Below are 27,340 nucleotides of genomic sequence, written 5' to 3'. Positions count from 1 at the left end.
AATTTTAAAAAAGCATTAGCCTCCAAAATAATGACTTAAGTGGATTTCAAACTTGTTTTTCTCTACGGGTTTAGCTAAGTTGATGTTTTCAATATGCGAGTAAAACAGTAAGCCTACCTAGTTTATCTAGTTTCAATGGATGCTTACGGGCGATTTGTTGTAAAATAGAAAAGTAGGCTATATGAATACAGATCCTTAATTTTCTCTGTTTTCTTATGATCAGTAGTAGTTGGATTTTGTAATAGAAGTTTCCATATTAATGTCGTCACTTTGTGCCTTGGGTAAGATTGACGAAAGGTTGGTAGTAGGCTGACTGTGTATAGTAAATAATTTAACATTAATTCCCAACGGATAGAATTCGTGGTTTTAAACACTTGTAGCGACTCTCAGAATGTGTGATTGGGCAAATGAAACCAAGTAATATAAACTGATTGACCATACTCAACTAACTTCCCAAGATGAATGTCTGTCCAGTTCGTAGGATAATGCTAGAATGTGATTACCGAATCTATAATAGGTTTTATTTCACTTCTTGATAGATTGCCTTGGAGAAGAAATACCACCTATTTCAGCACGAAAAAACTACCCTCCATGAAGGGAATCTTAAGCATCAGCAAACATGGCCACTATTAACCTAACCTATTAACCTTCCACTTCGAGAAAACAAAATCAATTTCACTATGACATGTGCCATGCATTCCTTGACATGTTGTACAAAATTCAAGAATGAAAGGGTTCTTAAAAAGTATTGTAAACAAAATATATCTTCGGAGTCGACATTGTGCAATAAGTACGTGTCTTGAGTATCTCAGACATATGTCAGTCAACACAGAAATTAGAGATGAAATTTCATTTTGATTTCAGTTGATAAAACTTCGGATTCACTTGGACGACACATATAATTAATTTAATTGTTGGGAAAATGAGTGAAAACGGTTCAGGAAAGGCTCATCTATTGTGTTCGAAAAAAAAAATTCTGAAAATATGGTATTGCATATTTTTTTTCTTAATTTAGGACTGGAATTATTAATATTCGAATGACGTAGAAGACCAGTGGATACTTCTCATGTTAACAGATCCAGCTGCTTACATGATTTCAGTAGATCAACTTCTGAGATCATTTTACCCTAACTTGTCTTCCCCATGGTCCTCATCAGGTTGCGGAAGAAGTAAGAAAAATATTTTCTACAGTAAATAAGTTAATTTCATGTGTCAAAAAAGTTTTTTTTTTTTTTAAATCGTCTTCTGGAATAAAATTAGAGTATTTAAAGAAAAGTTGTCACCCTCAGAATCTGTAGTAACGAAGTGGGGAACATGGTTGAAAGCAGGGCATATTAGCAGAATAAATTTGAAGAGAGTGATGCACATTGCACAGTATACCGTGCACATTGTATCAAGGAAAAACAATTTGTACTAATAGAGAAGCAACTATAGGTAGATTTCAAATTATATCGATGGAAATTTCACATTTTTAGCTGACACTATTCTGTGATCCTCTGATATGAAGGCCTACATCTATTATCAGACAGTAGGCCTACGTCTCACTTGATATGTGTCAGAGGAAGAAGCGAAGAACAATTGTTTGTATGCATCTGAAGTCTGACTAGTGTAATATGTAGCTAGTCGGCGATGTATGCAATGGAGGGGAAAAGGAACTGGCCACCTTACCCCATTATCTCATAAGTGGTGCCTTCTTGGTATCAATTGTGAGACGTGTCTTCGGACAGTTGACTAAACAATAACTATTCTGTGATTAGAAGGCAGGAGTCTGGCCTTGTGTGAATCAACGTTACGGGTTTTAACTGCAAAAAATCGATTAGAAGAAGCTCCTGGTAAGCATGCTTCTCAAATACGTGAGAAATTTAAGTATTCTGTAGTGAAATTATCCATTCAGTCTATTAGATCGTCTCACAAGTGTCGGTTTTTTTTAAGTTTGATGTTTTGCAAGATTTTAATGATTTGCTGTAGTTGAGCATTGCAGTTTACAAGACTCCATAGTTATTACTGCGTGTTTTGAACATGTGACAGTCGTTAATTTTTACTACAAAAAATAAGTTGTAAAATGGAGGTGATAAAGTCCTTCTAAAACACTACTGGAAACAAGATTATAAAGCTGATGCCGTGGCTCGAAGAATATGTTAAGTTGAGAGTGAAGGTGTCGTTAGTGAGCCACGTAGCACAACGATGGTTCCAGCGTTTCAATAATGGAGAAGGAGAATTAAAGATTTATAACGTGCAGGAAGACCTAAGGTATAGAATATTGAGAATACACGCAAAAAAATTACTCTTAGGTTGTTAGAGGAACTTGGTTCTTCAAAATATACATCACCTCATTGAAACGGTTATAAAAATCATATAGACGTTGAAGATCTGCTTCCCATGAATTGACACCTGAACAGGCTCAACACGGAGTGGATAATGTCATCAGCTTATCGCTAATTCCATGAATGATAGATTTATCAGGAGAATTGCCACGTGTGACGGAAAATGGGTATATTACCTCTACTCTGACAACTTAGAACGTGGCTCGATTTCATCACTTTGCCAAAGTCTTCATTCGGCCCAAAAGTAACTTGTGTACGGTGTGGTTCGCAGGAAGTTTGTTCCAAACGGACGTGGAGTCGATGAGGATCTTTATTTTCAACAGCTATAACAAATACATGAAGTTTTGAGAGGTAGATACCCGATATTAGTTCGTCAGAATAGAATTCTCTTGCTACAGGACAATGCGAGACCCATACCTCTCGAACAACCATGGAAAAAAAATACAGAAATTGCTAAGAATTGAACTGCTACCACATCCGGCATATGATCCTGATTTTGTACCTTCAGATTACCACCCGTTTCGATCCATGGCTCACTTTCTGTGTGGAAGAAATTTCCAAAACTTGGAAGCCTTTGAAATGGGTATCATCGAATTCTTCACATCAAAAATCAGAAATTGGTACCATCGTGGGATAACAAACATAGCTGAAAGATGGCTAAAGACCATAGAATCTAATGGCCTTTACTTTGAAGATTAGATTAATTTCTTGTGACAACACACTGCAACTAAAATTTTGCCCTAAAATCCGAGCCCTACGCCCTACTTATATAGGGCTCTAAACATTAAAGTAATAAAATAAATGTAACAGAGGTAAGAATTAGTAGTGAACTTGGTGAATTGTATTGCAGCTTGTTAGAGGATATAGTTTAATAAACATTGGACAATTCGACATGTGCTTACTCTGTGCCAAGGTAGTTCAGTGGGCTAAACAATCTAGATGGATATATACGTGCACTCCCGCAAGATTTATACGTGGACACGATCATTAACAGACGCATATAATCTAGATAAAACCGGTGGTTACATCAAGTTAGTCCACACCTGTGGAGTAACGGTCAGCGCGTCTGGCCGCGAAACCAGGTGGCCCGGGTTCGAATCCCGGTCGGGGCAAGTTACCTGGTTGAGGTTTTTTCCGGGGTTTTCCCTCAACCCAATAGGAGCAAATGCTGGGTAACTTTCGGTGCTGGACCCCGGACTCATTTCACCGGCATTATCACCTTCAAATCATTCAGACGCTAAATAACCTAGATGTTGATACAGCGTCGTAAAATAACCCAATAAAAAATACATCAAGTTCAATGGGACGATCAATAAGTGACATACAGAATCATACGTCTCGCCGCAGTGCATTGGCTTCCCTTGGCGCCAAGCAACGATAATAATGGAATATGGCGAATTGTTAAGAAGAAAGCGGAAGTAGCCTGGGCGAGACCTCTATCCAGTGGCGGTTCTAGATGCTTAAAAGGGGGAGGGCGGTTTGGAACAGAAAGCAAATGATGTCCAAGTGCAAGACAAATTTAAAGGTTAGCCAAAGTGCATGCAAAATAAAAAAAAAAAAAAATCATGAAATTATAATTTCGCACTTATTCGCAGAAACTCCTATATTTCGCATTTGTACTCAATTTCACATTTTATCGCGGAATAGAAAACCACCGTAAGGTATGAAATTCCCTCTCTAAGGCACATTACGTGATTATGTAGCATTTGGAAACTTTTCGCATTTATAACGACTGCGAAACTCTACCATATCTAATAATTATTAACAAGAAATATTCTTGGGGTCAAAAAGACCCCAGATAAGTAGCATGAAATTCTAGAGCAGCTAAGTTGTGAGGGTTAATAAGTTGTAAAATTTCAACAAAATTCGCTGTATTATTTATTATCTGTCATCCGAAAGTTGCGCGGTGACCTCTAAGCCCGTCTTGCCGAGCGCAAAGCAACGCGACCCGGGCCATTGTTGCCACAGCTGAGGTGTTACGCAATAATTGTGTCATCTTTGTGTTTCTCGCTTAGCTTTGAAATCACTTTGCAGAAAACTGTTCCATTTTACTATTGAAGATTTGTGACATTCACTATCAACATGCTTTGTAAGTTTTCTATTTTTTTTTTCTAATTGCAAAATCCAGATTTAGTGAAAACGTGTTCAGCATGGCTTGAATCAGATTGAACGAAATGGCAGCAAGGAAAACAGGAAACTGCATATTTCTTCAATGAATTTATACCTATCAAATCGATTACTGTTAAAACTTCTGTTTGTTTGTAAACTGACTTTGCACGCACCACCGTAGATCGATGCACTAATATCGTCTATGTTAGAAACATTTGCACTCACCTTTACGTCACGGAGTTGAGGAGATACCGATGCATTTATACCACATGGAGATTTGTCTACTTGGAAACATTTGAACTTGCATTTTTTATTTGGTTATTTAACGACGCTGTATCAACTACGAGGTTATTTAGCGTCGATGAGATTAGTGATAGCGAGATGGTATTTGGCGAGATGAGGCCGAGGATTCGCCATAGATTATCTGGCATTTACCTTACGTTTGGGGAAAACCTCGGAAAAACCCAACCAGGTAATCAGCGCAAGCGTTGATCGAACCCGCGCCCGAGCGCAACTTCAGACCGGCAGATAATCGCCTTAACCGACTGAGCCACGCCGGTGGCTTTGAACTTGCATTTAAGTCATAAAGTTGAGGTGAGAGTTTAACACATTTCGGTTCACTGGGTTCACAAACACCTTCATCGCACTAGCGCTTATCACTTGGGGGGGGGGGGGAACTTCGAAATATTACATTGTTTAGACAAAACGCAAATTACATAAGATCATTATTATAGCATCAACGACTAATCATTTGCTACTGAAAACTGTTGCGAAACGACGAATTCTTTCTCTGATTGTTAGAGAAACCGACAGTCGACACTATTTTGAATGCAGACAGCATTGTTGGATGTATAGAACTAGTATCTACAAATGAATCGGTCATTTGTAATACCACATGAGAGTCCACACCTGTGAAGTAACGGTCAGCGCGTGGCCCGGGTTCGATTCCCGGTCGGGGAAAGTTACCTGGTTGATGTTTTTTCCGGGGTTTTCCCTCAACCCAATATGAGCAAATGCTGGGTAACTTTCGGCGCTGGACCTCGAACTCATTTCACCGGCATTATCACCTTCATCTCATTCAGACGCTAAATAACCAAAGATGTTGATAAAGCGTCGTAAAATAACCTACTAAAATAATAAAAAAATAAAATACCACATGAGTCATAGAAAGTAAGTTCTGAGAAAAATAGAAAAAACTGTCTACAGTTAATGAATTTTAAGTTAGCTCTGTGAAATTTATATAGAGAGTTCATAAAGTAGTTTGTTTTATTGCAAACACATGGTATTATAATTATCTCATTTCATATCATCGTAAAAAAAATAGTTTCTTAGACTCATGTTGTTTTAACAAGTATCAAAAAAAAAACTCTAGTATCCTAATATATTGTTATGTAGTTGCAGTTTTAAATCAATTTATATTGTTATTATTATTTCAGATTCAAAACAGTTCATATCATTCACAAAATAAAATTCTAAATATCATAGCCGACTTAAACAATTATTTCACAAACCAATGTGCCACATGTTTAATGTGAATGTATAAGTACACACATATCCTCAGTTAACAATATGTAAATAACATAAATTTCATATTTTCCTCTACAAAGACAAGAAGAAATCCATGTAAAACACACAATGTTATTTAGATCTTCACTTTCAGATTGTTCTTCTACTTTGTCTCTGTCTCCAAGGCTTGAGAGTGAGTCGGCCATTACAATATGTTGTTGTGGAAATCAACATGTTGTGGGATATATTGAATGATCTTCCCTATATCCTGCATCTCGTTTTCATGAATTGGCACTAGTGAAATGTATGCTTTTTCTGTAGGCAGTGGTGGCATCTTGGTTGCCTTTCCAAGACTAAATAAATGCGTCTCTACTCCATTAGTATAAAGGTGCGTACACACTTAGCGAACGAACAACGAACGAATGATGAAGCAAAACTTCGTTGTTCGTTCGCTGTTTGAAGCGACGTACAAATCATCAGCAAATTGTCAGAAAACATTCACATTCGCTGATTATCCGCTATAAAGGCAGACGAAAATATAATTATAGCAAGTGCAGGCCTGTTTCATAAACACAGTAATAATATTAATTAATAGTATTGCAGTCATGAAAACAATTTTATTAACCGACTAAATTCTGTTTCATAAACGTTTTGCACGAGTCATAAAATACGTACAGTAGCCAGATGATTTGAGGTTAAGGCTGACAAACATAACCAAGTTGGTCTGCACTCTACAGCTATTTATATTATTCTCTCTGTTAACAGTTGTTGAATGAAATAAGTTTTGAAGTACTATCTTTAATAGCAACAACAGAGTAAATCGTAATATGTGTGAAGGTTTGGGAGACAATTTATTTCAGATAAGATTGTAAATCACTGCAACTCGAAGTTATTGTTTCTGTTATTTGATTCAGTTGATTTACGAGTAAAAGAAACAATATGATAAATCTAAAATATTGTGAACAGATATTTATCATTCCTAATTGTTCACGTCTCTGCTGTTGTAAAGTTTGTAATTCCAAAAACAGTGTATCAGTGACAGAAGCGTGTGTGTGCGCGCGCGTGTGTAAAACTTGGACCTCGTTATCTAAAGAAGTACCATATGAAAATGTTAAGCAGTGAAAACTTTTGATGACAATATTGTACCAGCCTTAAGGACAGTGTTAACGACAGGGTTAGTGGACCCTGCAAAGCGTCTTATGTAAGATATTTCAAGTTCCGTTATAATTCGGAATACTGCGCAAGTACTTATATAAAAAGACTTAAAAATTATTGGTGCAAGCGTAAATAAATACACATAAAAATTACTCTTTTACCAAAAATAAATAAGTAATGCAATAACGACATAAGTACTTACGCGGTGAAGTCGTTCCTAGAAAATATAGTGTTTGAGTTTGAAGGTGTGGATGTTGTAGAAGATTAATGTTATGACGAAATTAATAAAAATACTGAAATTGTCTTAATGGGTTTTTATTGCTGATTATGTTGTAAGTAGTATTTTCAAGAAGTTACCTGACTATACAAAGTGCAAATACATATGTTCTAATTAGAGATTGTGATGTGGAATTGTGGATACGGTACCTATAAATCTCGTAAGTTAATTTTAGTTTATGCCCTCAATAGGGGTGGTTTAAAGTAGTCCACATATTTTGTAATAGATCTACTTGTTGATATATGTCTGCAAACGATTTTGGCTCACCAAGATCTTCACAATGTTAATTAGTGAAGAGTATATAGATTCAGGTTTCACAAGTATACACTGAAAAAACATTTCAATAGGTACAGAAAATATTAATATTACTGTATTTTGTGATGTAGATGTCCCATAGGCATATATTTCTGAACAATTATTATAATTTAAAAAATGACGAGAAAGGAGGGAAAAACGTTAAGTTCAATCATTCAAATAACATAAAATAATGTAAAATATACAGTAATTACTTTCTAACAGTTCTATACTGTAATTGAATTTAATTTAGGTTTCATCCTTTCCAATTGTTCCTCTTTTACAATTAGATAAGATAGTTTTCAATTTCAGCCTGGTCCACCTACATTGGCGCCTATGACAGTTTGTAAGTATGGAGAGGGACTTTGTTAGTCATTCATTTTGTCTCTTATGCTTTTTAAAATGGGGAAAAGACGTGAAAATAACTTGAAGGAACAGAGTTTTTTGCGAAAAGTTCTCGAATTGAAAGGTCAACTATTTCATTATATTCGTAACTTTCTTGCATATGGTTGTAGGATATTCGTCGTCTAAAATTTCTTGGACGTCGGACAAACACTCCCTCTTCATCACTATTTGAGTCAGAATTATCCATTTCAAATGGTTTCATGGTTTTATCTTCAAAATCTAACCCTACATTGGCATTTACTTTTTACAAATTATTAAACTATTACTTAAAATACAGTCATGGAACTAACGTTAATATTATTAATAAATTTAATTATCTTTGCTGCTTTATGAAACACTTTAGTAATATTATTATTTATTTTAGTAATAATATGAGCGTTTACAGTAATAAATAATATTATTAAATATTACTTTTATGAAACAGAACAGTAATAATATTACTTAATGTTATTACTAGACATCGGATTTTTAGGCACTAAAAATTGCAGTTTTAGGCGCCTAAAATAAGCACAAAATTTGTAAAATTAGGCTCTATTTTAATGAAAATAGGCATTTTAGGCACATCAAGGTATCATACTTATTTCTTTCGCTGAAATTTTTAGTTATACAATAAAATACGCACAAAAAAGTATGTTTAAACATTAAAAAAGAATACTATATTATATTTATAAACAGAGCTGCACAAATTTAATATATTGAAACTAATGAAATAATGATTATTGATATCAAGATTACTCATGTTAAGTTATTGAAATTCAGTTCCATGCTCAGACTTTATTATAACTATCTGCACAGTACACCACCAGAATTTTTTCTAAATTCTCCACAGTTAACCTTTGCCTTTTGTCACTGAGAATCATTTTGAAAGCAGAAAAACTTCTTTCAACCGAAACTGATGTGAGAGGCGCAAATTTTAAATTAGGTACAATAGAAACATCAATACTTACTGGAACATTTACACTTTCCCCTGATATCACTCTTGATACTTTTTCCAACAATGAAAATCCTACATTCTTATTTAATACGTTGTCCCACTTATTTTTAACTTTTTTCCCAGTTTCGCCCAAAGCAGAATGTATGTTCACTTGAGCTTCCTTTACTATTGCTATTTGGCTACAAAGAGATTGTTTTTCACGTTCTAATTGTTCAATGCTTGCAGGTATGAAAGAAAAATTTGATGTTATGTAGGCAATATCGTTTTTCACTCGTGAGTCATTCAGACAATCTTTCACTGCTTTCACACACGCTGCACTATCAGTTTCAGGTAATTTATCAATAACTGTGACCACTTCTTTAAAATACTTAGAATAATACACCACTGACTGAATCCAGGTTCCCCATCGTGTAACAACCGGCTGAGGTGGGAGTGGGATATCTGGAAAGTTCTCTCTGAATATTGAAATCCTGGATGGGGCTTTACAAAAACATTTTTTTGTATTAGAAATAAACGAATTGACAAGAGGAAATTCATTCCGGATTGTTTCAGAAACCCTGTGAAGGCCATGTGCTAGACAGGTTACATGCGTGAGGTTAGGATAAAATGTTTTAAGAAGTGGAGCTGCAGCAACCATGTATGAGGCAGCATCAGTACAAAACAACAGAACTTTAGAATCGTCTATATTACCTGAGTATAAAGACTGTAGGCCTTTATTTACAAAATAAGCAATGGCTTGGCTATTCACTTTCGAAAGTTCCTTAACACATACGAGGTGTGGAATCGAAGGTCCATCAGGACTAAGTTTTCCTACTACCATATTTGCTATATACCTATTCATAGGATCTGAGGTTTCATCCACAGAGACCCATATGTAAGAATCACCTATATCCTCCCGAATGGAAGCTAAAGTTTCATTGTATATTCTGCCTAAGTAATTTTTTCTTAGGGTCGACTCAGATGGGATATTTTGTTTGCAGTATTTTTGTAAAAACTGTCTTAAAACCGATTTTCAATTGCATTCCAGGGAATGTTAGCAGCAACAAACGCTCTGGTTAAATCAGCATAGAAATTGCTGCTGAGATTGGATGAAGTAGGCTGTGTTAGTAAAGTTTGTTGCAGTTGATTTTTCTGCTGAGCTTTAGCCTTATGAGCCGCTCCTTGCACATGCTGCTTTAGGTGGCACTTCTTTTCTTGCGAAATCTAAAAATGTAAAGTAAACTGAATTTAAATAAAATCCTAATTGTTGTATTGCCGTATTTCTATCACAAAGTTAGTGGGTTCGAACAATCAAAATTTTAATGACCTGGAAATACTTTAACTATCGGAATTTAAAAGGTTAAAGTGTAGTGGTCTTAAAAAGAATTATACCTCAGGATAGCTCAGTCAATGTATAAATATTATAGGCCTACTCATTAAAATTAATAGAATTTATATATTTCAACTATTGTTACATACCTGTTTGCTACAAATCTTGCAGAATATTATTTTTCCATCATAAGTGAATTCTGAATATTCTGTTAGCCATTGCCGGATCAATGTAGATTTTGCACTTATATTTTTCGGCATTATCGCGTTAAACTTCACAGGAAAACGTCCTACCGCTCAAAACTTCTCAACACAAATAAGGTGAGGGAAAGAGCAACTGTTAAGGAGCATTCAAATGAACCGTTGTTATTGAGGTTCAATTGGACAAAAATACAAAGTTCCACTTATTGTTGCATTTCCTGGTAGTGTTAACACTAGGAGGGCCATTCTTTTAAATATTTTGTAACGGTTTACCCTACTAATTCGCAGTTTTACGACTTTTCATAAATATTTCAAAAACACTCTTTCTCCAAAAATTGTGATTTTATGACACTCTGAAGGGCAGTACAGCTAATCGGTTTCAGACCGAAAACAGTCATTTTTATAGAATAGTATATCTCTGAATCGGTAGCAGCACATGTTGTGATTGTTGCCTGCTTCAAAACTAAGGTTGGTTCTTTGTCGGCATTTATGCCTCCAAACATGTTAAATTCGGTGAAATCTATTGCGAGTGTCGTGAGATTCAAAACATTTTGTTTCCTTTATCAATGGTTTCATGGCCGGTGTGAAGCAAACTTTCCACTTTTTAAATGCCTTAAATTTCGCAGTGAATGCATGTATAAATTATAAAAAGTAAGAGTAAAATGCGAAACTTTACAGTGAGTTAGGCATTTTTAGGCGAATATTAACAAATTAGGCTCTAATAACCGTTTTAGGGAATTTTAGGGCACTATAAAACTCTTTGAATACCTTTCAATTTCCATGAAACACAAATATTAATAATTATTTTTACTTTTCTCCTAAAGAAACAAAATAGGCATTTGCCCTAGAATCCGATGTCTGGTTATTACCTTTTTAGTAATGGTATTAAATTATTACTTTTATGAAATAGGCCCCAGGGGAAAGTTTCAGTACACGGATACCTCACTGACAATAATTATCTTAAAATATTAAAAAGAGAGATTTGTCTGTGTTTGTCGTATGCGCATCATGCTTACGAAAAGACACTTTTCAATGCCAATAATTTATTTTGTGTGCACAAGGTTGGAACTTTGTTTTTCCTGGGCGTGAAAGGAACGACATATGTTTATACGCGAACCAAGGTGACTCATACACTTCATCACTCCCCATTCCAGAACTTTTTATGGAATTCTGTCTTTCACTCCAGAATGATGTCAGTAGGGATTCAATTTTCAATTTTCTTTTTGACTTCTGCTCCCTACAATAAACAAAAAACATATATCCACTGAAAATAAATAAACAAAAATAATTTTGAAATTTTGCACGTGTTTGACTCGCCTATCTTGCAGCTAAACATCTTTCCAATAGGTTCCCAAACATCATGTTTTCTTATTTTATTGTGGTAAGTAGGATACTTGGGATTCCATGAAGTTTCCTGCTCCCTATATGCATTAATAAGATTTATAACAGCGTCTTCCGTCCACTCCAGTTTCGACATCCTGTTAGTGAAATTGAACTAAGCGCTGCGTTCTGCTACGAACTACAAGCTAGTGGCAAATCCCGTCCACAACGAATACCAACTTCCTTTGATGTACCGACAAGCGACGGATCACTTCCGAAGGCAAACCAAACGATCGGTTTGCCTTTGCTGCGACGTACACACGTACCGATTTCAATCAACGAATGCAATCGTTTGTCGTTCGTTCGTTGTTCGTTCGCTAAGTGTGTACGCACCTTAAGTTGATGTTGCTAGCATCGTACATACACATCCTGTAGTTCGTAATGCCGAACGAGACCTTCTAGTTTTATGTATGTCTTTACCCTAAGAAGTAATGGACTATGTGTTTTTCTTGAAGCATTGAGGCACCAGTGCTTGAAATCTATTATGTCGTCATGTTTTACTTCTGTCACTGTGAATTTATTGCGTTTACTTGATTTTACTATTAGTTCCGTATACTCAGAAGGTTCGTAGATCCTGTCAGTGTGTCCAATCAGTCGTTTAGCTACACCGAAATCCCTATCGCAGGGAAGATACGAGTGTCCTCGTATAGATAAGTAATGAACTGCTTTATTGAACTTTTTTGTAGCAGTTAGTGCAGCTAAAATGTAACAACTGTTCAGCATTAAAACCACATGAGTCCGGGACTGATTGGTTTTGAAAGGAATTCAGTATTTTAAGATTTAAAAAAACTGCTTAGTAATGATTGGACTCAAGTTCTTTTCACTGGAAATGAAGTCTACTCCTCAAGATTGTTATACGAGTAGTACCAGTAACTCATTTTCGTAAAAATGTGAACTCATGTGGTATTATAAATGACCGATTCAGATGTTGATTGTGGTGCGCATGTACTGGATGTAGCTACTATGCATGTTAAAAATATTACGTTTAAACTTTATTTCATTTGTTATATTTTTTAAACAGAATATATAAACTGTATGTTAAAAATATCAAGTCGTTATCTTACTTCCAAAACCTCGTAACTCGCTCACTTTTTGCGCGTTCTTGCTAGTACAGTCACATATGTCCACCGCTGTGTCAGCACGAGCGGGCCCGGGTTAAAATCCTGATTGGGACAAATTAGCCTACCTGATTGGGGGGTTTTCCCGGGGTTTTCCCTCAACCAATTGAAGCAGAATTGCTGGGTAATTTTCGGCGTTGGACCTCGCACTCATTTTGCCATAAATATAATATGCATCTACTGACAAAGCAGTGAAGCCTAATTTAAAATACTAGCGCTAATGTTTTTTTTAAGTAGGTTATTTTACGACGCTTTATCAACAACTTTGGTTATTTAGCGTCTGAATGAGATGAAGGTGATAATGCCGGTGAAATGAGTCCGGGGTCCAACACCGTAAGTTACCCAGCATTTGCTCATATTGGGTTGAGGGAAAACCCCAGAAAAACCTCAACCAGGTAACTTGTCCCAACCGAGAATCGAACCCGGGCCACCTGGTTTCGCGGCTAGACGTGCTAACCGTTACTCCACAGGCGTGGACTGCGCTAATGTTGGGCTACTACGAAACCACTTAATCTCTTCCTCGGTGCATGCACTTCCAAGACGCGCAAAATAGTGAAAATCGACATCCGAGCGAGTTACGAGTTTTTAGAGTTAAGGTAACGATATATAGAATAATAAAACCGTAACATTAATGTGAAATTAAGTTCATTAAATTCATTAGTTTGCATTATATTAAGTAAATGAGCAATTTATTCAGCAGTAATTAAGAAAATTTTAAATAACTATTTCATTAAAACTGGGGGAGCCCGGGCCTCTGCCTCTATCAATCAAATCTTTGTCTAACTAAGTTCTTAGGTTTGAACTCTATGAAAAGCTATAGGCCTACGTCTAATGATGTGAAGTTTGTTGAATACGCCACTACTAGAAAATATTACATTTATCAAAGAAAATGAAATACCGGTAGCCTACAGAACAATAAAATACCATGAGCATCGAGTGAAGCTCTGATAAGGAAAAGTATGTTAGTATGGAGCTGCTGGGAAGTTTGTGCCTTTGCGTCTTAAGTATGGTACAAATAATAGAAAGTAATGGATGCAGATGAGTGAAATTCGGGTTGTGTAATGTAATAGAACAGAATAGAATGTTTGATTTTCGCTGGCAGAGTTAAGGCCATAAGGCCTTCTCTTCCACTCAGTCAGCCTTAATCAATACAATAGTGACATACATATTTAAATTATGAATATTTACAATACACTTAAAAGATTCTCCAGCAATATTCTTGAGTTAAGTTTTAACGACTAGTACATTTTTATTTAAATTAAGATGAAACGTATAAGAAAAAGTAATAACTTAATTTATGAGCTAATGTAATTCAATTCAGTCTACACCAGTATGTAAAGAATTATAATTAAGTTGAGATAGCTAATTGGTTAAAATGATGAGAAATAGGCCTAATATAATACAAGTTTACTATAACTATGTTATAGGGAGCAAAATATAAATATAAAATATATTGGTATAGGCTCTAATGAGAATATCAATGTAATGAGATTTTGCCATTAGATGTTTTGTATTCTATTTAGGGAAATTAATGGTAATAACAAGAATTGACAGATATTAGTTTCATTATAAGTAACAGATATTAATCGGTAATTAATCTGTTAAGCAAGAATTTATGTAATTTTGACTTAAGGCCAGATTAAAATCATGCCATTGAAATATCATGATTTTTAAAACTTAGCTTCTAATTGTATGCATCATACTCCCTGCTAGTCCACTAGAGTGAATGCTGTCTTTACAACCCTTATTGCATTAGCAGTCGACTTAGTTTCTTCTTTCGGAAACCGAAACCGCTTTTCTAAAATTAAAGCCAACTTTCGTAAGGATGTGTATCTTTAATTCAGATTAATGTTGAGGAGCATATCATAGATAAATAATAGTTACCGATTACGATTAAAAAACGAACACATAATTTTGTCAGATGAAGTAAAATGTAATATAATTGCCAGATGTCTGAATAGAAGTACCGGTAATGTTCTTGTAGCCGTTTATGGTGTAGGGCCTATTGGAAACTTTTGGCAGTCCTGCCTGCTACTCCAAACAGAGTGATATTTATTCTCTTAAATACACTTTCAGGTTAAAATAGGCCACGAATTGTAAGATACATGGAGACTATATAATTTGGGCTCATAACTATCGTAGGAACTAGAATTATTGTAATTTCAATCAACACGATAACACAGTAATGGACAATCAATAGACTGAGGGCGACGGACACAAGAGAAGAATTTAAGGTCCAAAATAATGTTACCGCTACTTTCACAGGTCTACAAAAAGAGGAAATATATCTTTAAGAATCTGATGTATTAATGTATCGACAGCCTACACCTTAAAGTGGCTGATGAATGATGGTTATAATAATGGTAATGACAATACAGTTATAATATATTCAGGTGTAAATCAAAATACAAATCTAGCGAATCCACATTTGAATCCTGACCAGGAAGTGCAAATATCTCCGTTCCCTGTCCAACTCGAAGTGTGCCAGGTATCTTAACGGTGTCTTTGTGCATACTACACAAGAAGGAAGTGATAGCTACCTGCTGGACTGGCTTGCTGCATCATGTACATCTCCTTTTCGAAGTCCTGTCTGCAGAAGAGCTGGCCACTGCGCAGCACGAACTGCTCACCCTTCTGCAGGGGTTGGCAGCACACCACGCACACGAAACACTGCAGGTGGAACACGTGTGCCTGGGCCCGCATCACCATCTCGTGAGGCAGGAGCCTGTCGCCACACCGCGAGCACTTCACGCCGAACTTCCTGAAACCCACAAGAGAAGACTTGGCAGAATTACGTATTTTCTGTACATAAGGTCATGCAAAAGTCACTTCAGACTTTAAAACGTTAAAAATATAATACCAGAAGTAGAAAAAAAATCACCGTGTTGCACAAACAGTGGGGTTTTACAAAATTTAGAAATAAGCCTATGTCCGCCGTTCTCCTCTTCGACGAACACCATGCACAGCATTTTGCAGGTAGTGTCTTGAAGCATTCCCAGTTTCTTGCGAGACAATAGTAGTATCTTTCAATTTATTGCTGTAATGGTATTGGGTGTTCCACGAAAAATCGTTGTTTAAGGGAACCCCACACGACCGCATTGAGGTCTAGAGATCGTGAAGGTCATGTTGTTGGAAAGTACCTACTGATGTCATGTACCCAACGAGCTGTTACTTCTAACTCGTTGCATGTACCAGTAATTTATTATGTTTTCCAGGTCATGATTCCTCAGTCTAGGGGTAAAGAAGTTCCGTAGCATAATGTTTAACTTGGCAGTCTCTATTGCTTCACTGTTATCTTCCTCGAAGAAATATGAATTCCGAAGTGAAGTCACACAATACTGTGGCTTTCAAATCATGAACACCTTATTGTATTAAAACCTGGGATGTCTGGTTGTGAAGCAAGCTAGCCCGAATTCAAATCCTGGTTGGGACAAGTTACCTGGTTGAAGTTTTTTCTGGGGATTGCCCTCAACCCATTAAGAGCAAATGCTGGGTAACTTTCGACACTGGATCCTGGACTCATTTCGCTTGTATTATGACCTTCATTTCAGTCAGACACTATATAACCACCAAGTTGATAAAGCGTCGTAAAATAAAGCAATTAAAAAAATTAAAACCTAGGTTCATTTTCAGACCAGATTCTAGTACCATAATTACGTGTGTTAACTCAAGTGTGCTTCGTCTGTCTAGGAAACTTTGTCCAGCCAATTATTAAGTTGAATTTCTGCTAGCACAAATGAAGCAAAATCATGTTTTAGCTTCTGCTTGTCACTTTCTTTGAGTTCGAACGCTGTTTCACTTTATGTGGGTACAGACTAATTGTAAGGTTTTTTTTTTTTTTTTTTTTTTTAAATTCTCCGAACTGTGCTATGGCTCATTTGAAAATGCCTGGTAATCTATTAATTAGCCACCGGTGTAGCTCAGTTGGCTAAGGCGCTTGCCTGCCGATCCGGAGTTGAGTTTTTTCCGAGGTTTTCCCCAACCGTAAGGCAAATGTCAGGTATCTATAGCGAATCCTCGGCCTCATCTCGCGAAATATCTCGGTATCATCAATCCCATCGATCCTAAAGAACATCGTAGTTGATACAGCGTCGTTAAATAACCAAGTAAAATACTAATTCAATAATAATAATAATAATAATAATAATAATAATAATAATAATAATAATAATAATAATATAGGTTCATTTGTTACCGTTGGTCTTTCAAATTTCTTCACTTTGGTCTTCCAGACTTCTTATTAGCAACAGAACCGGTTTTCTCATATCTCCTGGTTAAATCCCCATATTACGAATGGAACATGAGCTCTCTCTCAAATTGTTGTAAATTTTCTTAGCCCTCGAGAGAGACTCCTATTGCTTTAATAAAAACATTGGACCAGCTGTATCTTAACATTAAATTTAGTGATAGAACCATGACTCGTTTGAAACTTCAAAATTCTTGTAGTAGTGCTAATAAAATCATTCATGTTATAGATAACGAAGTGGTAGGCCTAACTATGGAAGTGAAAAAAGCAACAAATGGCAAATCCTATTGTTTGCCCATCACAATGGTGTTTTGAATAATTCCAAGGAAAAAATTGTTCCGGGGCCGGGTATCGATCCCGGGACCTCTGGTTAAACGTACCAGCTCTCTTTCCAACTGAGCTACCCGGGAACTCCACCCGACACCGTCTCAACTTTTCCCTTTATATCCGCACAACTCGCGTGGGCTGACGAAACGCCAGAGACCCACATCGAGTGCACACAATCTCTGTGTGACTTGGAATTGTGGTTTTCTGTTAACGTACACAGTGACTTATATTATGCAAATCTAGTCTTTCAGGTAAGGCTCCCTGTAAAGCAGAAGTTTGAATAATTTCACTGTACACTGTAAATGTATTTCCTCACCTGTCGTAGTCGGCCTTGCAGTACAGCTTGGCGTTGCGGCTGTAGCAGGAGTGGCTGAGTAGCACCCGCACTGTAAATGTATTTCCTCACCTGTCGTAGTCTGCCTTGCAGTACAGCTTGGCGTTGTGGCAGTAGCAGGAGTGGCTGAGTAGCACCCGCACTGTAAATGTATTTCCTCACCTGTCGTAGTCTGCCTTGCAGTACAGCTTGGCGTTGTGGCAGTAGCAGGAGTGGCTGAGTAGCACCCGCACTGTAAATGTATTTCCTCACCTGTCGTAGTCTGCCTTGCAGTACAGCTTGGCGTTGCGGCAGTAGCAGGAGTGGCTGAGTAGCACCCGCACTGTAAATGTATTTCCTCACCTGTCGTAGTCTGCCTTGCAGTACAGCTTGGCGTTGCGGCAGTAGCAGGAGTGGCTGAGTAGCACCCGCACTGTAAATGTATTTCCTCACCTGTCGTAGTCTGCCTTGCAGTACAGCTTGGCGTTGTGGCAGTAGCAGGAGTGGCTGAGTAGCACCCGCACTGTAAATGTATTTCCTCACCTGTCGTAGTCTGCCTTGCAGTACAGCTTGGCGTTGTGGCAGTAGCAGGAGTGGCTGAGTAGCACCCGCACTGTAAATGTATTTCCTCACCTGTCGTAGTCGGCCTTGCAGTACAGCTTGGCGTTGCGGCTGTAGCAGGAGTGGCTGAGTAGCACCCGCACTGTAAATGTATTTCCTCACCTGTCGTAGTCGGCCTTGCAATACAGCTTGGCGTTGCGGCTGTAGCAGGAGTGGCTGAGTAGCACCCGCACTGTAAATGTATTTCCTCACCTGTCGTAGTCTGCCTTGCAGTACAGCTTGGCGTTGTGGCAGTAGCAGGAGTGGCTGAGTAGCACCCGCACTGTAAATGTATTTCCTCACCTGTCGTAGTCGGCCTTGCAATACAGCTTGGCGTTGCGGCTGTAGCAGGAGTGGCTGAGTAGCACCCGCACTGTAAATGTATTTCCTCACCTGTCGTAGTCGGCCTTGCAGTACAGCTTGGCGTTGTGGCAGTAGCAGGAGTGGCTGAGTAGCACCCGCACTGTAAATGTATTTCCTCACCTGTCGTAGTCGGCCTTGCAGTACAGCTTGGCGTTGTGGCAGTAGCAGGAGTGGCTGAGTAGCACCCGCACTGTAAATGTATTTCCTCACCTGTCGTAGTCGGCCTTGCAGTACAGCTTGGCGTTGCGGCAGTAGCAGGAGTGGCTGAGTAGCACCCGCACTGTAAATGTATTTCCTCACCTGTCGTAGTCTGCCTTGCAGTACAGCTTGGCGTTGTGGCAGTAGCAGGAGTGGCTGAGTAGCACCTGCACTGTAAATGTATTTCCTCACCTGTCGTAGTCTGCCTTGCAGTACAGCTTGGCGTTGTGGCAGTAGCAGGAGTGGCTGAGTAGCACCCGCACTGTAAATGTATTTCCTCACCTGTCGTAGTCGGCCTTGCAGTACAGCTTGGCGTTGTGGCAGTAGCAGGAGTGGCTGAGTAGCACCCGCACTGTAAATGTATTTCCTCACCTGTCGTAGTCTGCCTTGCAGTACAGCTTGGCGTTGTGGCAGTAGCAGGAGTGGCTGAGTAGCACCTGCACTGTAAATGTATTTCCTCACCTGTCGTAGTCTGCCTTGCAGTACAGCTTGGCGTTGTGGCAGTAGCAGGAGTGGCTGAGTAGCACCCGCACTGTAAATGTATTTCCTCACCTGTCGTAGTCGGCCTTGCAGTACAGCTTGGCGTTGCGGCTGTAGCAGGAGTGGCTGAGTAGCACCCGCACTGTAAATGTATTTCCTCACCTGTCGTAGTCGGCCTTGCAGTACAGCTTGGCGTTGTGGCAGTAGCAGGAGTGGCTGAGTAGCACCTGCACTGTAAATGTATTTCCTCACCTGTCGTAGTCTGCCTTGCAGTACAGCTTGGCGTTGTGGCAGTAGCAGGAGTGGCTGAGTAGCACCCGCACTGTAAATGTATTTCCTCACCTGTCGTAGTCGGCCTTGCAGTACAGCTTGGCGTTGCGGCAGTAGCAGGAGTGGCTGAGTAGCACCCGCACTGTAAATGTATTTCCTCACCTGTCGTAGTCGGCCTTGCAGTACAGCTTGGCGTTGCGGCTGTAGCAGGAGTGGCTGAGTAGCACCCGCACTGTAAATGTATTTCCTCACCTGTCGTAGTCGGCCTTGCAGTACAGCTTGGCGTTGTGGCAGTAGCAGGAGTGGCTGAGTAGCACCTGCACTGTAAATGTATTTCCTCACCTGTCGTAGTCTGCCTTGCAGTACAGCTTGGCGTTGTGGCAGTAGCAGGAGTGGCTGAGTAGCACCCGCACTGTAAATGTATTTCCTCACCTGTCGTAGTCGGCCTTGCAGTACAGCTTGGCGTTGCGGCAGTAGCAGGAGTGGCTGAGTAGCACCCCGCACTCGCTGCAGGCCAGGCAATGCTCGTGCCAGCTCGCCTCCGCCACTCTCATGAGGAAGCGATCGTGGATCTTCTGCCCGCAGCCCTCGCACACCTCGTGCGTCTTTTCGCACTTGATGGTTGCAGTGGCACTCCCGCCTCCGGCTCCAGTACCCGCCTCTGAGTGCAGACAGACAATAGCAAATAATTCAAGATTTATGAATCAACAGCAGTACTCGCTGGTTAAATGGTCAGAACTCAGAAATTAATTTATAGACGGAAATGCTGCCGCTTCAGATCGAGCTGATTCATTAATAGGAATTATGTGCACAGATAAATCAAGAGAAGGGCGTGAATAAATAATTAATGGCAAAATTTTGTCTTTAACAAGGAAGAGCGTCATGCAAGTTTTAAAATAATTTATCCTGATACTTTAATGACATCAGTAACTTTTGAAATTGAATAATGTAATAAGACAGTAGAGAGAGAAATCAAAATAGCAGCTAAAACTAATACCGATCCTACCTCCTGAGACAGGATTCATCTGCGGAAAGAATAGGACGAGCTACAAATGGCAAGAAGTCCAGTACAGTGCTTCCCTTTATATGATACCTCTTAGGTTATGTTCAATTTAGGATTCCATTAAAAAAACTGTGCACAACGGAGTGAGACAAGTAGCCAATAGGCTTGGAATACGTCCTCAAAGCTTTACATTCCCATACGTAACTTTTGATTGCTCGCGTCCCATTTCCTTCTTGTTTCATTGCAGTTCCTTCAGATAAATAATACCGCACGTTTAACATTTATCTGAATAAATTATAAGATAATAGAATTTGCTTCCAAGCAAAGAGGAAAGCTCTAACGACATTAGTGTATTATTTTATTTAACGAGGCTTTCAACTGTAGAGATTACTCAACGTCGACTTCATGTTGAAAAGAAACAGTGCCTTCTAGCAACAACGGGCCTCTCGCTGCAAAACCACACCTGCAGTGGCATAACCATCCCACTCCTAGCAAGCCAGCGTGACGTCCCGGAAAATAATCTCAATAATCAGTTGAGTAGGCCTTGGAAGTATTTCAAAAGTTACCGTGAAAACCAAGAGTAATACAAGAATTGAATCTCCTTTTCCACATAATTGTCAGTTTCTGTATCGTACTGTACGTCTTCTTACATTTCCTTTATGCCTTTTCCGGTATCAGGTTCCTTCAGCCATTCGTATGTCATTTCCTGTGTTTTTATCATACTCTGCGTTTTTGTTTTTGTCTACTTTAGTGTCTTTCCTCAATTTTTTGGTACATACCACAAAAATAGGCTAATGCCATGTAGTTAGCTTAACACAGGGGATTGTGTCTACTCTTTTCTGTTGTGACCCTTTATACGGTACATACAGTACATCTTGCTTTTAATGTTAGATCGTATTTTCATGCATATTTCTGAACTTCTTTTCTGATGGGGGTTTATAAATAAACATCATAGAAACTTTTTTTGATAGTAATTATATTCGGTGCATACGATGTAATAATATTTCTCTGTATTGGACTACACGCTTTTACTATTTAAATCATGCATTTTAAAATCTTCATTTCTCTACATTCTGTTACAAAATATTATATTATAATCACTATTTCTTCTTTTATCTCTATAAAGCTTCTCTGTCGTAGTAGGAGAGCCTTATAACGTCTAAAACTGACCAAGGAGGTGGGTGTTCGCATCTCTGACTGAGTATTCTGACTCTGATGTTTATGGGAAGTGTCTACGATTGAATACTACTACTACTACTACTACTACTACTACTACTACTACTACTACTACTACTACTACTACTACTACTATTACTGCTGCTGCTGCTTATGAAACCCGGAGGTTCATTGCCGCCCTCACATAAGCCCGCCATCAGTCCCTATCCTGAGGAAGATTAATCTACTCTCTACAATCATATACCACCTCCCTCAAATCCGTTTTAATATTATCCTCCTATCTATGTCTCGGCCACCCCTAAGGTCTTTTTCCCTCTGGCCTCCAAACTAACACTCTTTATGCATTTCTGGATTCGCCCATACGTGCTACATGCCCTATTCATCTCAGACGTCTGGGTTTTATGTTCCTAATTACGTCGGATGAAGGATACAATGCGTGCAGTTCTGCGTTGTGTAACTTTCTCCATTCTCCTGTAACTTCATCCCTCTTAGCCCCAAATATTTTCCTAAGCACCTTGTTCTCAAACATCCTTAATGTCTCTTCCTCTCTCAAAGTGGGAATCCAAGTTTCATCACCATACAAAACAACTGGTAATATAACTGTTTTATAAATTCTAACTTTCAGCTTTTTAGAGAGCAGACTCGATGACAAAAGCTTCTTAACCGAATAATAACAGGCATTTCCCATATTTATTCTGCGTTTAATTTCTTCCCGAGTGTCATATTTGTTACTATTGCTCCAAGATATTTGAATTTTTCTACTTCTTCAGAGGATAAATTTCCAATTTTTATATTTCCATTTCGTGCAATATTATTATATACATATTATTTCTTATTTGCTTCCCACAAAAATTTTTCGTCGACAAATTTGAATGTTATAATCCCGCAATTATTCGGAATAAGCTAGATCACGGGACCTTAGGTTTAGTTATGTATAAATTGAAATGAGGTCTTGTGGAAAACATGGCCGAAATTCTATTGCAGCTTGTGCCGTTGCATTGTTGCGACAATGATATGTGACAAGGCAAGAAACAGCAAGGGCCCTCTAGAGAGTGAACATATCTGAAGCTTACGAATCCTTGGCCGTTGAACCACACGCTGCTCATTATACTGCTTGAGGAATTCAAATGCAGTTTCACCAACTTTTGAACTTAATATCAGGGTTCTCTTCTCGACCCATAATTCTGTACTTTGTGAAGGTAATTGCGTCACAGACGTCACATCACCAATTACTATTCAAAGCTTCTGCTGTAGCTGTGAGTAGAATCCACATTATAGACCAATGGTTCGTGTGACGTCATCTTGTTAATTACCCCAGCAACTTAATTGGTCCAGAGCTCCCAACAGAAAGAGGAGGGGTGCGACACGTCGAATTAACCTTCCTCCCGTGTCGTCATTAAACGGTAGACTAATTACTTTCGGCTTAATCAACTCGCTCCTTGTATGCTGTTACTACTGCACTGTCCATATTTCGTCCTGCAGACTTTGTTGTAATGTAGTTGCCGCCGTTTGATGAATGATGTGCAGTAGATTGAAGTTCGCACAGATCTTTTGATGTTCGGGATCACAAGAGAAAGGAGAGCACGCTTATTGAAAACCTCGAGCTAAAACACCAAGAAAGAGGATTAAAGGACACTTTGATCTTCACTGTATGGACGATGTTCATATTCAGAAAAAACATGCATCGATTTTATACCCTAACATCCGTCTTCGAATCCCTGCTAGACCATGTCGAATTCGTGAAAGAAAATAATTTATTGAGAAGATAGCTGTGTTGAAATGTAAGCTCGGCATAGATCATATTTACATTAGAAGTATTTTTGTACTGGTAATAACGCTGCGGTGGCAGATTTCAGCAGTATATCCTTGATTGCAAGACGTGCTCTGAAAACCATTGCAATCGGTGATGACTTGAGAGAATGACCCTGACTAGCTTAACTTAAAAATAGGTCCTATACATTAACCTAAACAATAAAAGATTTTCCTAAAGATAACAATTTCGAGACTATTCATGAAATGATTTACTTGAGGAAGTGTGCCGTTCAGTATGAAAGCATGACAGTTATGATGAAAGAATGAATCAAGAGCTAATAATATCACCTCAAACTAATCTATGAAGAGCTACATCGTCAGAATAGGCCCTGGTAATCATAATTCAGTAGCTCGGATATCTGTGAAGTGTTGCATCGTTATCAGACGGCAGTAGCTCTGGTATTATTGCGTATCAGGTATTAGAATTTTTATTTTTATTCAAGAAACGACGGAGATAGTTTTGTGCATTATATATAATTTGTGTAATAGTCTTATATTAGCACTATTTGCTGATATTCCTTACCTACAGTGCATATTGTTTATTGAGAAAGCATGTGTCAACTTTTTGGCATTAATTCTGTCTCTAAATGTTGTTATAACGTGCAATGATGTATGTAATCTGGTTTCAGACGCAATATTTCAGAAAAGTTCATTATACGTGTATAGAATTATACATGTCTTTCGTTACGAACAATGTCTTCAGGTGACATAAGGCCTGGTAGTGAAGAAAATCTTAATTGCTGAAGGATTGGCATCCTCTGTCGTAAACGTATTTGTCACACTTAAGTGAACTACTTAAGAGAGCCACCAAGTTTAGCGGGTGACAACGAAAATGATCCATTTTTCATAGTATGAAATTTGAAGTGTGATATGTTATGCCATCTTGTAGACAGTTGTTTCAAGGAGTTCTTCAGAAGAACATTTTGTTTCAGGAAGATGGTGCTTCTGCGCATTTTGGAAGAGAAGTAAGAGGTTTCGTGAACCACTGTTTTCGGGTAAATGGATCGGAAGTAGAGGACACATTGAGCGGCCGACTAGATTACCTGACTCAACTCTCTGGATTTCTCCCTACTGGGCACTTTAATTGCAGGATGTATCGGGGTAAATATAATATGACAGGGAATTCCTAGAATCCCTATAAATGCTTGGAATGTTTATGTTGTTGGCAATTGTGTGATTATGTGCGTTTGGATGTTTGTGTGAAATAATAGTTAAACTCGTAATCTTAAAGGGCTTTTGTTTACTCAGTATCAAATATTCGTAGCTCTCCGCTTGATCAGAATCTTAGCATAATCGTGATAATAAAATAAAGAACTTGAACTTTTGATGAACATCGTAACCAATGCAAGAAAGTAAAAGGAGCACACTAGTGATATCTTGAATATAATACATTTATTTTTCTAATAATGGTAACTTACGGGTTGTATCGACATGCTCCCGCTAAGAAGGAAGATGCGCGTACAGTATTATAGACACGGTGACGGACATTTTCCCCTGTGTACATTTAAATATTAAACGTGCTAAATACCTTGAGGAAAGAATTATTATGTATGAGATGTAGAAGATCAATTCTATGACTGTGAGTAAGGCTATGGACAATTTTCACATTAGACCAATTTATTGGAAATGATTTTCATTCCGAGAATCGTTCGTCAAGATTGTACTGTTTTTGTGGAGGGATATATGTAAAAATTTGCTAAGTAATTGTCATGTAAACATAAAAAATGCTCAGGTAATAAATTAAAAAAATATATCGGTTTTAATTGTTACAGTTTATAAAATTCCCCTTCTCATGCACAACATTTAATGCAGATTCCAATTATATGCAAAACTTATACAGAACGGCATTTAAAAATATTGATTTTTCACACACTATATAGCTCAATGTATGAAGATCACATCACAAATAATGCACAGGTTGGCAAAACTGCGAAGTGGATGATGAAACACTAATGAAAATTGCATCATTTGCACTTGAAGGATTGAGGAAGAAGCACGTGTTCGTTTCGTCTATAGCATACTCTATGTTTAGGTAACGAGAGCTAGAAATGGAGTCTACACGTGTCTCGGGCACTGCGACGATTGAAGACCAAAGATCGAATCTTTACGTGGCAAAACCCCCCATAGAAACCCACACTTCCACAGTTTGTGGTGAACTTCGTAATGTCCAGGCGTTTCTGCTTCTGTTCAGCAGTCAAGAGTGAGAGACCCATCGCGCAGAAATTTTTCTCTTCAAATTCTTTGTCAAAATACGAAATACTGAATTTGGTGAAATCCTCGTAGCTTCTGAAAGTTCCTCACACGTCGCTCGTCGATATTCTTGAAAAGCATCTGCCACAAGTTTCACTCTTTGTCAATTTGTTGACGTTTTCGGCCTTTCTGGTCTTGCATCGTCGTCTACTTTGACATGAAAACGAGTAACTCAACGAGAAGGTCCACTGTAAGCTCACCACAGACTCCGCTGCGCTGTGGATTTCTGTGAGGTTTTGCTACATAAAGATTCGATCTTTAATCTTCAATCGTTACAGTATCCGAAACATGTGTAGGCCCCATTTCTAGCTCTCGTTACCTAAACACAGTTTGCTATGGACGAAACGAACACATGTGCTTCTTCTTCAATCCTTCAACTGTAACTGACGTAATTTTCATTGATGTTGCATCATCCACTTCACAGTTCTGCTAACCTGTGCATTATTTATGAAATGACCCTCGTGTATATATATATATATATATATATATATATATATATATATATATATATATATATATATATATATAGGGTGATTCACGAGGAAAGGTAAAAAATTTAGGATACGATACCTTATGCCATTTTGAGTGAAAAAGTTCATATGAACATAGGTCCTTTTTCGAACGATGGCGGAGCTAGATGCATTTTTTTTTCGTAAAACGTCTTGCCCCAATGTGAATCAGACGTTACCATATGCTGCTGACGTGAGACAAGGTCATGTTCGCAAAGAATGACGTAACATTGGAATCTGCATTGTCAGGGATGTAGATAAGAGAAACAAACCGGGTGGTGGGGCATTACAATGTCCAATCGCCTGCCCTTGTCTGATGTAATGACACAGAACCCGGAGAAAACACAAATAGCCTACACTATCATCAATTCACAGCAGTTCAGTCAACTACCTCAGTACAGCAGTTACACAGGTTCAGTTATCGGAAGTGTTAAGTTGTGTTTTTCAAGATGCCTTATAAATTATTTTCGACTACAGAATACGCCGATATTGTGTATGTTTATGGTTTGTGCGATGGAAGTTTCTTGCGTGCCATCGCTGAATATGAACGACGCTTTCCGAACAGAAGGATACTTAACTGTCTATGCGGTTGGATGAAAGACTTGGTATAGGAAAGGAAGGGGGAAACGAGAGAGGCGCTAATCGGCCGTATTTTGGATGCGGCATAAAGAACAGCACAAGCAACTCTCCCGAGCGGTGAGCGCGATTCACGCCCGAGCGCAACAGTGCATTGAAGCAGAAGGAGGTATCTTTGAAAATGTGCGAAAACATCGACCCCGACG

The 27,340-nt window shown here is 38.4% G+C and overlaps 1 protein-coding gene and 1 long non-coding RNA gene across 3 annotated transcripts in view; one reads left to right on the top strand and one right to left on the bottom strand.

The window, feature by feature from the left end:
• Positions 1-27,340, top strand: part of LOC138692996 (uncharacterized) — a 187,210-nt gene that overhangs the window by 48,795 nt on the left and 111,075 nt on the right. Inside the window, exon 3 of the long non-coding RNA XR_011330186.1 lies at positions 24,732-24,900. This is a non-coding gene — a long non-coding RNA (uncharacterized lncRNA). The remainder of the gene's footprint in view (positions 1-24,731; positions 24,901-27,340) is intronic.
• LOC138692994 (LIM homeobox transcription factor 1-beta-like) overlaps positions 1-27,340 on the bottom strand; it is a 154,899-nt gene that overhangs the window by 90,525 nt on the left and 37,034 nt on the right. Inside the window, exons 2-4 of one of the 2 annotated variants that reach the window (XM_069816477.1) lie at positions 20,306-20,469; positions 19,431-19,495; positions 15,552-15,772 (exon numbers count right to left, since the gene is read on the bottom strand). In XM_069816477.1, coding sequence (XP_069672578.1) covers positions 15,552-15,772; positions 19,431-19,495; positions 20,306-20,469 — 450 coding nt within the window. Of the gene's footprint in view, positions 1-15,551; positions 15,773-19,430; positions 19,496-20,240; positions 20,470-27,340 lie in introns of both variants that reach the window. The other variant, XM_069816478.1, reaches the window with a different exon arrangement.

Source organism: Periplaneta americana, chromosome 17 (assembly GCF_040183065.1).
Source record: "Periplaneta americana isolate PAMFEO1 chromosome 17, P.americana_PAMFEO1_priV1, whole genome shotgun sequence".
NCBI lineage: Eukaryota > Metazoa > Arthropoda > Insecta > Blattodea > Blattidae > Periplaneta > Periplaneta americana.
This window is presented reverse-complemented; position numbering and strand designations above follow the sequence as displayed.